This window comes from Hoplias malabaricus, chromosome 9, assembly GCF_029633855.1.
Source record: "Hoplias malabaricus isolate fHopMal1 chromosome 9, fHopMal1.hap1, whole genome shotgun sequence".
Taxonomy (NCBI): Eukaryota; Metazoa; Chordata; class Actinopteri; order Characiformes; family Erythrinidae; genus Hoplias; species Hoplias malabaricus.
Window position 1 is genome coordinate 42,977,469 of NC_089808.1, and position 16,120 is coordinate 42,993,588.

Here is a 16,120-nt window from a genome sequence, read left to right on the forward strand (position 1 = left end):
CCACGAGCCTGCTGTAGGTCCTGTGATGAAATTTTAGGATTTTTCATGTCTTCTTTTAGCATCTTATGCTCTGCTCTGGGGGTGAACTTGGTTGGATGGCCAGACCTGGGCATGGTCGCAGTTGTTTTGAATGACCTCCATTTGTAAACAATTTTCCAGATGGTGGAATGGCTGATGTCAAATTCTTTTGAGATCTTTTTTTAAATCCTTTACCAGACTCATAAGTAGCAACAATCTTCTTTCTGATTGCCTCAGACCGCTCTTTGGAGCTCACCATAGTTCTCACTTCAACAGTCAGGGACACACCAAACTAATTTTCTGAGGTTTAAATAGAGCAAGCCTCATTCAGAATGCTGGGTAACAATGTTCTGATCATGTGAAACCTGATGTGGGACAATATGTAGGGGTGTCTTAATTTATGCCTCACCAGAAATTTAATTATTTTAATATTAAATTTTACATAAAATTGTAAAAAGGCCTTTCTTAATTTTTAGTTGTTTAGTCATATTACCTGGATCCCACAGTATTGTTAAAATGTAAATATCCACATGTCTAAATATGCTTTCATAGGGTGTAGTAATTGTTTCACATGACTGTATATATATATATATATATAGTTATATATATACTCCTGTGTATATACATATATGAACTGTGAGCTGGAGTTTTGGTGGCATTGGGATTATTAAACAGCTGAGGGTGTTAGAAGAGTGAATTTTAGTCTGGGATCCTCTGCAGTTAAATTAGCATTTGTTAAATATTATCGCATCAATCCAGTGAAAATGAAGAGTTTGTGAAACATGAGAAACTTTCAGCAAACCGTGGAACCTGCCACTGTCTCTATGGGAATGGTCCAATCAGAGCGCAGGGTGTGAGCGGTTCCAGCCAATCCCGGCTGAGGGGCGGGTGTTGTGGAGCGGTCTGTGTGAGGGAGCTAAACCAGGAGGTGTTTTACTGAAGGTAAAGATCTGTGTAAGACTTTTCCACGCCGTTTACACTGTGTCTGTGACTCTCTCTCTCACAGAAACGAGGGCGGACAGCTTCTCTCTCTGAAGAAGAAGGTGGAGAATGAGGGAAGTGTGTCCACACTGAGCTCAGGAGGCTAGTGTTAGCTTTTAGCTATTTTCTGAGGTAATAACGCTAAGAGCTGGGTGGGAGTTTTGACAGTTTACTGAAGGTCTAAGCTCTGAGAGACATCACTGTGATTTAAGAGCGCAGTAAAACACTGCCTCATGGAGGATGTTCTTTGTTCCCTTCTGTTGCAGTCACATTTTTTTAGCTGTGTTCACAGCACTAATGTAAATAGATGTGAGATGTTTATTCATTTAGTTCATACACAGCTCCTCTTCCTCCGCTGGGAAAGGTCTCAGATTTAAAAACAAAGCTTGAGGATCCATATTTTATAATGTGTCTTTTAACCATATTAGCATTTTCATCATTGGATCTAATGGAAAGCCGTTAGCATATTCATCTCTAGTATATTTCTCTGCTCTGCTGATTGAATCTGTTAATTATTCACACACAGACTTTATGTAAACTTCAATAATCATATTATTTAAGTCTTTGAGGCCAAAATTATTTTTCTGATTTGGCTTAAAGTTGAAAAGCTGTTCTTTTCTGATAATGTGAAAGTATCAGTGATTAATATTTCCATATTGCAACAAAACTGCGGCAGAATCTCTAATGTTTCCCTCCAGTATACATTGGGCACAGTGTAGTGTATGTATATGTGTATAAATATATATTTTTCAAGATTTTGGATGGAGAGGACTGATCTATATTCCAGTCTGCAGCTTGGACTGGACCATGTATCAGCCCTAACGACATGAAATGAGATACATCACTGATCCCCATTTCTATTCGGCATCTTACCATGAACCCATGGCAACTTGAGGCACAGTCAACATGGTTGTTGTCTGTGTGTTGATTACTGTTCACACTAAAACTGTGCTGTAGGTTTCTGAAAACAGGTCATCCAAAACGCTCTACAAGATGGGGATTTTTGAAAACTCAGTTGTTATTGGGGGTGTGTTTATGTGGGGGAAAATAGCTTTTGGAAAATGTTGCTGTCACACTGTCATCCACATGGCTGTTTTTGTTTGCAGAGTGGTACTTGATTTTGAAATGAGACTGCAAGTAAGATTTAATTTAATTGCAGTGATCATGTCATCATCTTCACTCACATGGAGATGGATTGGCTTTGAAAGGAGCGGTGGATTGTAGTCTTGTTAACTTGTGTGTGTGTATGGGGGAGATGCAGAGTATTTTGGATCTGTGCTGAATGTAGTGTCAAACTCATAGTTACAAACGAATCTTATCCTTTTGCAACATTCTAACTTTTGTTGAATATGATACTGACGTTATACACTTCCTTCTGTTTCGTTCTTTTTTCAGTAAAGAAAACCTCCCTTTGCAATTCTTCCCTGGATTAAGTGTGCAAGACCTTTCTGCTTTCACAAATCCGTTATGAAACCTCACCAATAAAGGAGGAATATATCGCGATGTTGAAGTCGGAAGAGATTAAATGTGAGGGTACAGAGTGCGGAAGCTCCAGTTCTCAGGAAACACCCTCGCAGTCTCTCCACACTTATACCTCACCAGTACAGGAGGACTGTATCACAATACTGAAGTCAGAAGAGATTACGTGTGAGGATACAGAGTGTGAAACCTCCGGTTTTCGGGAAACATCCTCGCAGTCTCTCCACACTAACATATCTAGCAGACAGACGAGGAGAAGTAGAGGCAAAAGGAAAAGTTTTGTATGTTCTGACTGTGAAAGGAGTTTTTATAATCGCAGTTCTCTCCAAAGACACCAGCGCATTCACTCAGGAGAGAAACTGTATTCCTGTACTGAGTGTGGGAAGAATTTTGTTGATTGCAGTTCTCTCAGTCGACACCAGCGCATCCACACAGGAGAGAAACCGTTTTCCTGTTCAGAGTGTGGGAAAAGTTTTAGTCAAAAGAATTCCCTGAAAAAACACCAGCAAATTCACACAGGGGAGAAACCATATGAGTGTTCAGTGTGTGGAAAGTGTTTTACTTGTCAAAGTAATCTCCAGAGTCACCAGCGTGTTCACACTGGAGAGAAACCATATTCCTGTTCAGAGTGTGGGAAGTGTTTCAGTGACCAGAGTTCACTCAGACAACACTTTCGCATTCACACAGGAGAAAAACCGTACCAGTGCTCAGAGTGTGGAAAGAGTTTTAATAGACAGAATTCTCTCAATAAACACCAGCGTGTTCACACAGGAGAGAAACCATATCAGTGCTCAGACTGTGGAAATAGTTTTACTGAGCAGAGCTCTCTCAAACAGCACCAGCGCATTCACACAGGAGAAAAACCATTTTCCTGTTCAGAGTGTGGGAAGAGCTTCAATACACAGAGTTCTCTGAAAAGCCACCAGCAAATTCACACTGGAGAGAAACCATATCAGTGCTCATTATGTGGAAACAGTTTCACTCATCCGGGTTCTCTGAAACAACACCAACACGTTCACACAGGAGAGAAACCGTATCAGTGCTCAGTGTGTGGGAAGAGTTTTATTAGACAGAGTTCACTTAAACAACACCAGTACCTTCACACAGGAGAGAAACCGTATCCGTGCTCCGTGTGTGGATTAAGTTATATAAAACGGTGTCATCTCCAAAGGCACCAGCGCATTCACACAGGAGAGAAGCCTTATATCTGCTCAGAGTGTTCGATGGGTTTCAGTGATCTGGGTAGTCTCCAAGTGCATCAACGCATTCACACAGGAGAGAAACCTTATCAGTGTTCAGAGTGTGGGAAGAATTTTACTCATCAGAGTTCTCTCAAACAACATCAGTCCGTTCACACAGGAGAGAAACCATATCAGTGTTCAAAATGTGAGAAGAGATTTAATAGACAGAGGTCTCTCAAGCATCATCAGTACGTTCACACAGGAGGGAAACCGTATGAATGTTCAGTGTGTGGGAAAGGTTTTAATCGACAGATTCGTCTCCAAATACACCAGCAGTTTCACACTGAACAGAAATGGTATCCATGCTCCGTGTGTGGGAAGAGTTTTGTGAGCCAGCAGCACCTCCAGGATCACCAGTGCTTTCAGGTCATAATCATAATGCCATAAGAAGTGCTTAACTTCACAGTGGTCATGTACACTCAGTGTAGAACCTTGTAAATTCATCGTGTATGAGTTTTGTACGTCTTGCCAGATGAGTTTCGTTACTTGGAGGAAATGAAACCTCTAACACTTGACACAGTTTTTCAGAATACCTCTTCATGAACAGAGATATAACGGACAGCAAACAGGTTAAAGATAAATTCAGTTTCCCAGTGTTAAGAATAGTTCAGCATTCTCCCCTCTACTCACAGCCCTGCAGCATAGTACTTCACAACTCCAGAAATCACATGCTGTGGTAGTGGGACAAAAGTAACCAGGGAAATGCGCATAAAGTTGAGTTGAGTCGAGCCAATAAAATGCTGCCGAAACTCACCGTAAGTGTGTGCTTTACATGTTTATCTGGAACAGTATCTGAAATCTTTTTTTTTAATAATTATTTGGCCACTTTTGCCGAAAGGTTCAAGTGTAAGGAATGATAACTAATGCAAGATCTTGAATAATTTTTGCTTACTGATTTAAGTGTAACCCTTTTTGAAATGGGCGTTCTCTTATCACAAACCTGCAAAGATCAGAGGTAAGCTTAGGTTGGCTGGAGTCATCTGATTTCATGTAGGTTTGTGTTTTTGCTTGAAATAATTATGTATTCATCTGAAATAGATTTCAGCATTTAATGACCCTGCAGACACAGTTATTGACCTGTTGCACCATTCCAAGATACCTTGACTGTCAAGACTGCGGGCCCCACTATGTTTTACAGGTCCAGTACAGTTCAAATATACTGTATATTGTAAGAAACATAAAATCTGTAGTAGGCTGCCATTTGTACATTCTCTCGCTATGAGACTATTAAAGGATTACCTTATATTTGTTTTTCTTGTCCACTTGAGTGAGCTTCACTTAGATAAATATCTTGTTTATAACTAATATATCATTTAGATGTTCCAACTTTGCTTTTTCTAACAATGCTTGCACCATTCCTTGATGCTACTGATACATCCCAGGCTACTGACATTGTTGTCTCATTTCCTTTGGCCTAGAATAGATCCCTGGATGCTTCTCTATGGCTCTCTATATTGTATGCTTCAAGTGGTTCTCTATATTGGATTCGGCAAGTGGGCATAAAGAGACTTCTTGTCTGAACGAGAACAAGAGGTTCATCCGGTTCTCTTAACATCATGTTTAAGAGGACATTTTACACCAACTTCATCATATCTGCACACCCAAGTCACCTTCATGTGCAGATTCAACTGACCAGTACTTCGGTAAAAGGGCTCTCAACTTTCTTTATTCTAAATCAAAACAGGATAGATAAATCACATTACATACTGGAACTGGAACAAGAGATGGCAGTCGTAGTATTACTCAACTTTGGTTCCTGCAAGATTCTATAATGTTTGATGGTAAGCTAACAATATGGACATATTCCCCACATTCAATACAAAGAGGGGCACTACCCAGAATCACTGGGTGCAAGGCGGGAATAGACCCTGGAGTGGGCACCAGTCCTTCACTGGGCAACACACTCAGTTTTGAGTCACCAATCCACCTACCAGCATGTGTTTTTGGAGCGTGGGAGGAAACCAGAGCACACAGACACCTGGAGGAAACCCACGCGGACACAGGGAGAACACACCAAACTCCTCACAGAGAGTCACCCGGAGGAAACCCACGCAGACACAGGGAGAACACACCACACTCCTCGCAGAGAGTCACCCGGAGAAAACCCACGCAGACACAGGGAGAACACACCACACTCCTCACAGACAGTCACCCGGAGGAAACCCACGCAGACACAGGGAGAACACCACACTCCTCACAGAGAATCATCCGGAGGAAACCCACGCAGACACAGGGAGAACACACCACACTCCTCACAGACAGTCACCCGGAGGAAACCCACGCAGACACAGGGAGAACACACCACACTCCTCACAGACAGTCACCCGGAGGAAATCCACGCAGACACAGGGAGAACACACCACACTCCTCACAGACAGTCACCCGGAGGAAACCCACGCAGACACAGAGAGAACACACCACACTCCTCACAGACAGTCACCCGGAGCAGGACTCGAACCCACAACCTCCAGGACCCTGCAGCTGTTTAACTGCGTATTTGACTTGCATTTCTTGAAGAAGAGTGATTGCACGCTTTACGGATTTTGAATGGTACATCAGACAAGTAACTGGAGGTAGATGGAAATCCTTGACACAGAGAGTGTGAAAAGTCTAGCCGTTTGATATTCACATCAACCACCAACCATAAGTCTTTATATTGAAAGTAAAAAAGTGTAAAAGCAGTACTTGAATTCGCAAAGCATAACATCATATACAATGTCAGAAAAGAAAATAAACCACCTCACCTCTCCAAGCATGACGTAACTCTAAAGTTTCTCCCTAAATAAGGCCGGCAACATCAGAAGGGCAGCTCGGAAATTAATCCGTAAAAATAACTTTAAATCCCTAAAAATTATTTTTTCAATTAAAAAAATAACAATTAAATGTAAATTGATTAGATATCTAAAAAAAACTGAGATAAAGACTACCTTTAAAGATCACTTACCTATAAGATCTTCAATGAGTGCATCTTCTATTGCTCCTTTGTGCTGTTTTCCAAGGGTGATTTCCCTTGAGCCGGTTAAAGCCAATTTGAAAGCGGCGGCACACATTCATTGCTTTATGAAGGCGACCCATTTCCTGATGCAACTACAATTAGACAAACAAAAGAAAACAGTGTTAGAAGTTAATCATAGAATGTTATACATTTTCAACATGCTTTATGAGCAACTAAACATTTAAATATGCACAAGCAATAAGTTTAGACTGACTCCATATGAACTCGTGATCATACATACAGCAATTGACAAGATAAACTGTTTTTATAGTGTGTTATTATTTGTTATTATTGTTTACATTGAATTGAAAGGAATAATATCCGTTCATAAAGGCATGTGTTTGTCTGCCCCAAGTGTCCCCTTTTTTGGAAACCAAAATATGATCACCCTACCCAAGGGCGTTATCCAGAGGCTCGGCGTTGGTTAGTTCACAAGCTCGGCCGGACACCTCGGGACTCATTTACAGGTGTTGTCTCACAGAGAGAGGAGGACTGCTGAATTGGTCTTATTTCTTATGACTCTTTAGGAATCTTATTGAGGAATTTGGATTTTAATTGTATCTATTTTATTAATTTATTTGTACGTTATACTTGTTTTATTATTATTAAGCTGTGCTGGAAAGGGGCAGGATTAATTAATTACACACTCACAAACAATAATTAGTGTTTGTTTATAGCTTTTATATAAAATTGTATTTGGGAAACTTGAGAAACTTCTTCAGCGAACCCAGTGACAGTTAGAACTGCGACTTCTCTGTCTCTATGGGAACTGTCCAATCAGAGAGCTGCTCCTATGAGGTTCCAGCCAATCGCGGCTGAGGGGCGGGTGTTGTGGAGCGGGCTGTGTGTGAGAGAGGAGCAGAAGGAGAGCTGTGAGCTGGAGATAAACCAGGAGGTGTTTTACTGAAGGTAAAGATCTGTGTAAGACTTTTCCACGCCGTTTACACTGTGTCTGTGACTCTCTCTCTCACAGAAACGAGGGCGGACAGCTTCTCTCTCTGAAGAAGAAGGTGGAGAATGAGGGAAGTGTGTCCACACTGAGCTCAGGAGGCTAATGTTAGCTTTAGCTGTGATTGTGGGAGGTAATAATGTTGGGAGCTGGGTGGAAGTTTTCACACTGTTTACTGAAGGTCTTAACCCAGAGAGACCGCGTATTACCGTGATTTTAGGGAGGAAGAGCGCTTAAAATCCCTCTAACCGCGATAAAATCACAGTACAGCACTGCCCTTCGGGAGTTATTGTTTTTATAAAATCGCAACAACCATGTAATACCTTAATGTTTACCAAAATACTATATTATGAATATCATTGACAATATAACAGTTCTGCTGCCATGCAGTGTGCTCCTCTGCAGTGAGATTTCACAGGTTTTAAGCAAATAGTCTAATGTATTAATCTGTGCTCTCTCTCTGTGAGTGTATACACACAAACCGAATTCCAAAACAGTTGGGACACTAAACTAATTGTGAATAAAAACTGAATACAATGATGTGGAGACGGCAAATGTCAATATTTTATTCGTAATAGAACATAGATGACAGATCAAAAGTTTAATCTGAGTAAATGTAACATTTTAAAGGAAAAATATGTTGTTTCAAAATTCCACAGCGTCAACAAATCCCAGAAGTGTTGGGACAAAGACATTTTACCACTGTGTGGCATCCCCCCTTCTTCTTACAACACTCGGACGTCTGGGGACAGAGGAGACCAGTTTCTCAAGTTCAGAAATAGGAATGCTCTCCCATTCATGTCTAATACAGGCCTCTAACTGTTCAATCGTCTTGGACCTTCTTTGTCGCACCTTCCTCTTTATGATGCTCCAAATGTTCTCTACAGGTGAAAGATCTGGACTGCAGGCTGGCCATTTCAGTCCCTGGTGGATTGTGTTCACTGACAATGCTTTCTGGAAGTATTCCTGAGCCCATTCTGTTATTTCCTTGACAGTGGCATTCCTGTTTGAGGCGCAGTGACGTTTAAGGGCCCGGAGATCACGAGCATCCAGTAGAGTTTTACGGCCTTGACCCTTACACACAGCAATTGTTCCAGATTCTCTGAATCTTTTGATGATGTTATGCACGGTTGATGATGATAACTTAAAAGTCTTTGCTATTTTACGCTGGGTAACACCATTCTGGTATCGCTGCACTATCTTTCTGCCCAACAATGGTGGAATTGGTGATCCTCTTACCATCTTGGCTTCAGAGAGACACTGACACTCTGAGAAGCTCTTTTTATCCCAATCATGTTGTCAATTGACCTAATTAGTGTTAATTGGTCTTCTAGCTGTTCGTTATATGCTCAATTACACTTTTCCAGCCACTTATTGCTATATGTCCCAACTTTTTTGGGATTTGTTGACACTGTGAAATCCACATATTTTTCCTTTAAAATGTTACATTTACTCAGATTAAACTTTTGATCTGTCGTCTATGTTCTATTACGAATAAAATATTGACATTTACCGTCTCCACATCATTGCATTCAGTTTTTATTCACAATTTGTTTAGTGTCCCAACTTTTTGGGACTCCGGTTTGTACACAACACACTATTATTTCATAGTGTGGAGGGGACATATTTTATATTAAATGTCATCAGTGTGATTAGTGCAACTTTCCCAGCAAATCTAACATTCATTCATTCATTGTCTGTAACCCTTATCCAATTCAGGGGCGCGGTGGGTCCAGAGCCTACCTGGAATCATTGGACGCAAGGCAGGAGGAAACCCACACGGACACGGGGAGAACACACCAACTCCTCACAGACAGTCACCCGGAGCGGGAATCGAACCCACAACCTCCAGGCCCCTGGAGCTGTGTGACTGCGACACCTACCTGCTGCACCACCATGCCGCCCTCAAATCTAACATGTTAATTCTAAAAAACAACCAAAATATCAAATCTGACAAAAACACCCAAAAAAGTCTTCATCTGCTCATTCACCTGCTGTCAAACTAAAAACCACAGAATTAGGACTTCCCTTAGAAAATCTCTCAGCTTTTTCCTAAAACCAGGATTAACATTGGCTTGGCTTTTGAAAGGTGGTGGGAGCTTAGTGATTTTAAATTCATAACTGATGTAACAGAGTTGACATTTATCTGGCTGTACAGGTAAGTTAATTATTTTTTATTACTAGCAATAATATGTGTGGATCTTGTTACAATGCGTTCACCGTGTGGTAAAGCGTCCTGTTGTTTTCTATGGAGACCGGCGGCAGCTCGCCACAGAGGACACTGGGAGCGACAGCGGCGTGAACAAGGTTGAGAGTGGCTAAAAGTTGAGATTTATCCAGATTTATGCAAATGAGAAGCGAGTTTCTCTAGTTGGTAGCCAATCAGCGCCACATGGAAAGGCCGTGTCATGACGCAATCCCCAAGTTAAACACAGCTTGAGAAAATGACGGAGAAACTGATAACTGATATTTCAGCCTTCCCTGTCTTTTACAGGTCCCTGTAGAATTACAGACAGGTATTAAAACCAAACAAAGCATGGAGGAAGGTGTCTGGACTTCTCATAGGACTATTAACCTTTACTCAAAATGTATTTACAGTTTATTTAATATCTAATAATGAATTCAAATTAGCCAGTTAGCTTGCTTACAGTTTTTTGCCTCTGTTGTTTGAAAAGTTTATCTATTCTCAGACAACTTCAAATGCTCACCTCTGTCGTTTTCTGTCCAATCACCAACATATCGGGACACATGCTAACCAGCTGTACATGATGTTTGTTTGTTTGCTTGCGGTGAATGATGTAGCTGATGTGACCATTATATTTCGACCTCTTTTGTTATGAGAAAAGAGCAGTTTTTACCACATCACTAAAGCAACTTATTCTCCCTGTCCACACTTGCCAACTTTCGTAGTGGAACCTAAAAAGGGTATTTGTCAACAAAGTCTGACCTTTGATGTCGCAGTTTTTATTTTACTTCATCCCAAAGTAAGACATACAATTACATTTAACCTGTCTTTTGATTTTGGACATAAATGCTCTCAACTTTGTGACAGTGTTTCATCAGAAAAGGAAAAAAAAACATCTGTAAGCTCCAAAACACAAAATTTCACGTGGCAATTTACGAACCCCATTCTTGGAAATAAGCAGGTTCAAAAATGTGGGGGAGGGGAACAAAAGGTTGATACACAAAACTGTAATGGTATAAAAAAAATATATATATTTGTTTAATTGGCAAAAAGTGAGTGACATGATTGGGTTTAAAAAAAGCGTCTCCGAATCTTTCAGACGTAAAGTTGGAGAGGGATCACAACTCTGTGTAAGACAAATAGTGCAAAAAAAAAAAAAAAAAATCTACCATGTCAGGGTTGATCCCTCCCTCTTCGTGTACGGTCTTGTTTTCTGTGAGTCTCGTCTCTAGGTGTCGCATGGTTCTTTCTCCTTCTGCACATGCTTGCCTTGAGTTACTGAGCCCCTGCCCTGTCACATGTCCTAATTACTCACAGGTGATTTGTGATAGATTAGGGTTTATATTCTTGGTTCCTTGTCTCTTGTTAGTATTATATTAGTATTAGTGCATAAATGTCTGGTTACTGGCTATGTCCTATTTCTTTATGAAGTTAATATTACTTCTTTTTGATCAAATATAAAGGGATGTATGTTTAATAAAGTTAAAATAACACTGTTAATATGAACTGGACTGTGTTTATATACATATACATCGCCACACTTAAACAGGGCTTTTCTCTTAGCTTCAGCATTTTTACAAACCATGCCTTTTTGCCTGCTCCCACTTTGCATAATTCTTTCTCTGGTCCTGAACGTATTTAAGATGGAATGAGGCAATGTGGAAAAGTGTCCTATCGTCCAAGGAATCAAAATTTTTAATTCTTTCAGCGTCCTCTGGGCTAATGAGGAGAGGCTCCATCCAGCTTGTTATAAACAGACAGCTCAAAGCCAGCATCCTTGATAGTTGCCAAGTACTTGCAGAGTGTGTTTTAAAGAATAGGTGATGCAACACAGTGGTAAACATGACACAGTCTTTACATTTTTGGAACGTGTTGCTGGCATCTGGGAAATATTTATCTAAACACAAAACAGTCATTTTCAGTTAAATATAGAACCTAATGACTTGCATACTGTTGCATATTATTTTTTTTACATTTTTTAACATTTAGTACAACTTACCCTGACATGACCTCGTCTGCCACAGAACCAGTGTGGAGCTCTCGAAAGAACATGCTTGCAAATAAAAGACTAACCACTGATTGGGTTTAAATGTAATTATTTTGTCTAGCAACAAGAAATTTCAACAACTCAGACACACTGTAGGCCCAAAAACCATGTCCTGTATTTAATTTTAATAAAAGGTTTGTGTGTATTTATGTGAATGCGTATTGTGTGTATTTTTTTATTAACTGGTTTGGGACAAGACCATCGTTCTGTTTTAGATATTGTCTAGGATAAATTAATTTTCAAAAGTCTTTGGTGATCTTAACCTGGCAGAACACTAATTGTGAGTTGGACATGTGCTAATTTGCTCATTGCTAATTGATTTATTCCTTGTGCCGCATTCCAGCTTTGGTTGAATATGACATTTGATTTTTTAATGACGTGTCCCTTTCTCACTGTTTCAGAAAACGCAAGGTCCCTTTGGAACTCTCTTCCTGCTCATAGTCTCAGAGACCACTCTACTTTATTTCCACAAATTGACTGAGAACTGCACCAGTCCAGGAGGATTATTCCCTAATGTTGAAATCAGAAGAGATTAAATGTGAGGATGCAGAGGGCGGTAGCTCCAGTTCTCAGGAAACATCCTCTGCGTCTCTTCGCATCAACACACCTGGCAGACAGAGACGGAAAAAAAGAGACATTGGGAAATCCTTTGCATGCTCCGATTGCGAAAAGAGTTTTTATCATCACAGTTCTCTCCAGAGACACCAGCGCATCCACACGGGAGAGAAACCGTATTCTTGTACGGAGTGTGGGGAGAGTTTTATCGATTACAGTTCTCTCAGTAGACATCAGCGAATTCACACAGGAGAGAAACCGTATTCCTGTTCAGAGTGTGGGAAGAGTTTTAATCAGCAGAGTTCTTTGAAACAACACCAGCAAATTCACACCGGGGAGAAACCGTATCAGTGCTCTGAGTGTGGGAAGCGTTTTAATTATCAAAGTAATCTCCAAAAACATCAGCGCATTCACACTGGAGAGAAACCGTATCAGTGCTCAGAGTGTGGGCTAAGTTTTACTCAGCAGAGTCATCTCCAAAGACACCAGCGCATTCACACAGGAGAGAAACCTTATATCTGCTCAGAGTGTGGGAAGAGTTTTAAACAACTGGGTCATCTCCAAACACATCAGCACATTCACACTGGAGAGCGACCATATCAGTGCTCGGAGTGTGGGAAGAGCTTTACTCACCAGCGTTCTCTCCAACAGCACCAGGCGGTTCACACAGGAGAAAAGCCGTATTTCTGTTTAGAGTGTGGAAAAAGTTTTCATAGACTGAGTCATCTCCAAATACACCAACGCATTCACACCGGAGAGAAACCGTATCACTGCTCAGTGTGTGGGAAAAACTTCACTCATCAGCTTTCTCTCCAGCAACATCAGTATGTTCACACAGGAGAGAAACCATATTCCTGCTCAGAGTGTGGGAAGAGTTTTACGAGCCGACAGCATCTCCAAGATCATCAGCGCATTCACACAGGAGAGAAACCATTTCAGTGCCCAGAGTGTGGGAAGAGTTTTAATAGACACAGGAATCTCCAAATACACCAACGCATTCACACAGAACAGACGGAGTAACACTGAACAGTGTGGGGGACCTTCAGACTTTGGATCTTAATATTCATAAGTGCATTAAGAAAATGACAGGTTTAATTAATTTAACATAAGCCTGGCCCACACTACTAATGGGGTTGATTTTTAAACCTATTTGCTCCTCCCGACAATACCAAGAGGTCTCCCGACTTTAGTGTGATCGTAAATGATCATCTTCCCAGATTATCGAGTAGTGTGGGGAATCTATAATCCAACCTTTGCTCCTCCAATCTTCTCCCAGTGAAGTGCGGCCGTCCCGATTGTGGATCATAAATATGAAACGTTCAGTATTTACGACTGCATCCTGTAGTGTGGGGTGGACACCAACTCTCTGGTGTGAAACGCCACGTTAATGTAACACCTGAAAGTTGATAAACCAACGAGAGTAGAGCTCTGATTATTACACCACAATCCACCTTGTTTGTTTACATCACGGCTGTGTCTGAAACGAGCGGAGCGCTGTTAATTAGGGTGTTCTGCGGGAAAAAGGTGAAGAGATGTGTCTGTATTTAAAGTAGTGCTGGGCGATAAAATGATATTGATTTGTTTTTTGATACATTTTTGCTCGATAACGATGATAGGCTTTGGGTAATAGAGCTCAATAAACTCAAAAGCGCTGCCAGCTGCATGCTATCAGGTGCGTATACTCCTGCTATTGCGTACGGTAAATGAACGTAGGAGACCGCATTAAATTGAGAATGTAAACAAGAATATAGGTGTAGCTCAAGTGCTTGTGTCTGTGTGTGTGTGTGTGTGTGTGTATGTATGTTATAGTCTCCTGTCTACTCTATTTTGGGTTCTAATTTGTCTGGTATAGTGACCCCCGGTCACAAGCACAGAAACTTTCCCTCGTGCACAGGGAGAACCTTGACTGTCCTCGCACAAAGTGTATTTTCGTTTGGGAAATGTTTTCCCATTTGCAAGAGCACTATTCTTTGCCTGACACGGTTGTTCCTCACACAAAATTATTTTCTCTCAAATTTAATGAGGATCCGACGCCATAGATCAGGCTGGATAAGCGGTTATATACAATGAATGAATGTACGTGCGAAACCACCATTACAAGCACTGTTCTAAGGCTTCTAAAGGGTTAAGTGCAATATGTTTACAGTTCAGCACTTAGGAGTGTTTATTTTATTTATGAATATATTATTTTAAAATTCTTCTTCATCTATCTTTTTACTCTTTTTGCTTCTTTAAACGCTTGAGGTGGTAATGCCCTAAGAATGTTTTCATGACACAAGACATAGATATTACTTTTTTGTGGTAAGAAAATGTTTTTGTTCCAGTAATATCTTTCCAATTTTCCAATTGGCAATGTGCTGAAATATTGAATATTGAAGTGTTGCCAACACCTCAGTAAGGATAGTAGCTATTGGCTGTCGTAAAGTCGCTAGAAGTCGACTCCATTGCCTAATTAGCATAATTGTTCATTAGTAATTGACACTAGAAGAGACAAATACTGTCGTGGGAGAGACAAAAAGCGAGTATAAAAACTCCCTAAATATGTTAAGAACAACAAATTAAATGTCATCCGTTTATGTTTGATTTTTTTATTTATTTTTTGTCATTGTAATAGGCCATCATTCTCAAAATAACTTGATGAATTTAATGCTTTGTCTAGACCCACATTGCATAAATCAGTTTTGTCCTGTTGTTAAATGTTAGAATATCAAATTTAATCAAAAGATTTATGTGGGGTGGACTTGCTAAACTTACGTACAACCCTCCTTTGTCTGGGCTTGGGACCAGCAGAGTTACTTTTTGTGTTTGTTTGTTTAAATTTGGTCCCGTTTCAGACCTAAGGTACATGTGTTGTGAAGGAGTAGGTCATCTGGTTGAGACAAATGCAGTGATATAGTGTCCCACTAAAGATACATTTACATCCTGCTCTGTAAGCCAGGGTGGGATCATCGGCAACTTTGGGCATGCATAATTCATCTGCACTTTGGACGTGGAATGGAGAGGTTGGTTGTTTCTCAATATGATGTACGTCAAGTTCAAACCGACGTACTTGACACGTGGTGTCTAATTCTTTCAATATCGGTTAGGCTTTTTTAAATCCTGTAGTGTGGGCCAAGCATAAAGCAAGTGTTGTAGTAATCATAACATTTTATTATAATTGTTAATTACTGTGGTATATAATTCAAAGGTAAAGCTGCATTGTTTAAGCTTTTGGGAATTTGAAGACCCCTTTGGTGAAAATGTGTAATTGTACTCAATGTGTTAAACAACATTTTGTACCATGATCTATTCTTCTGATCCTTCCATAAGTGGATGAATCTTGTGAATGTGGTGATTGCAGATGGATCTAATGATTGAGAGCATGTTGGAAAATTGATCTGAAATGAATTCAGACGAGGCATGTTTTCCAAGTATAGAAGTGAATAATCTTTTGTCATCATAGGTTTATCAGTGTAATGTTGATTCTGCCTCTACACACTCTTTCAAGTTCAATTTATTTGCATAGCACTTTTTACAACCTGTTTTTAATTAAAACAATGGTTATATTTATTATAATTAAAACATAAATAAAAAATGAATAACCCCAGGTGAGCAAGCCAAAGACAACAGTGGCAATAAAACTTTCCCTCAAAACTGGAAGAAGAAACCTTGGGAGGAACCATGACTCACC

General features: G+C 40.3%; 1 protein-coding gene across 3 annotated transcripts; it reads left to right on the forward strand.

Moving 5' to 3' along the window:
- The first annotated feature begins 846 nt into the window (after positions 1-846).
- LOC136707100 (zinc finger protein ZFP2-like) lies at positions 847-14,132 on the forward strand. 3 transcript variants are annotated; one of them, XM_066680996.1, is made up of 3 exons: positions 1,064-1,131; positions 2,395-3,971; positions 12,583-14,132. In XM_066680996.1, the coding sequence occupies exons 2-3, from the start codon at positions 2,502-2,504 to the stop codon at positions 13,468-13,470; spliced, it is 2,358 nt and encodes a 785-aa protein (XP_066537093.1). In that variant the 5' UTR covers positions 1,064-1,131; positions 2,395-2,501; the 3' UTR covers positions 13,471-14,132. The 3 variants fall into 3 exon arrangements, with proteins under 3 accessions (XP_066537091.1, XP_066537093.1, XP_066537092.1); XM_066680995.1 differs by lacking the exons at positions 1,064-1,131; positions 2,395-3,971 and adding exons at positions 7,525-7,623; positions 9,383-9,821 and having other exon boundaries at positions 12,297-14,132; XM_066680994.1 differs by lacking the exons at positions 1,064-1,131; positions 12,583-14,132 and adding an exon at positions 847-960 and having other exon boundaries at positions 2,395-6,523.
- Positions 14,133-16,120: the final 1,988 nt, after the last annotated feature.

Bases quoted from the DNA above. Each gene is read 5' to 3' on its own strand.
- LOC136707100 (XM_066680996.1), top strand. From the start codon at position 2,502: ATGTTGAAGTCGGAAGAGATTAAATGTGAGGGTACAGAGTGCGGAAGC. The intron at 3,972-12,582 runs ATTCGTCTCCAA...TTTTATCATCAC, and splicing joins GGAAAGGTTTTAATCGACAG to AGTTCTCTCCAGAGACACCA.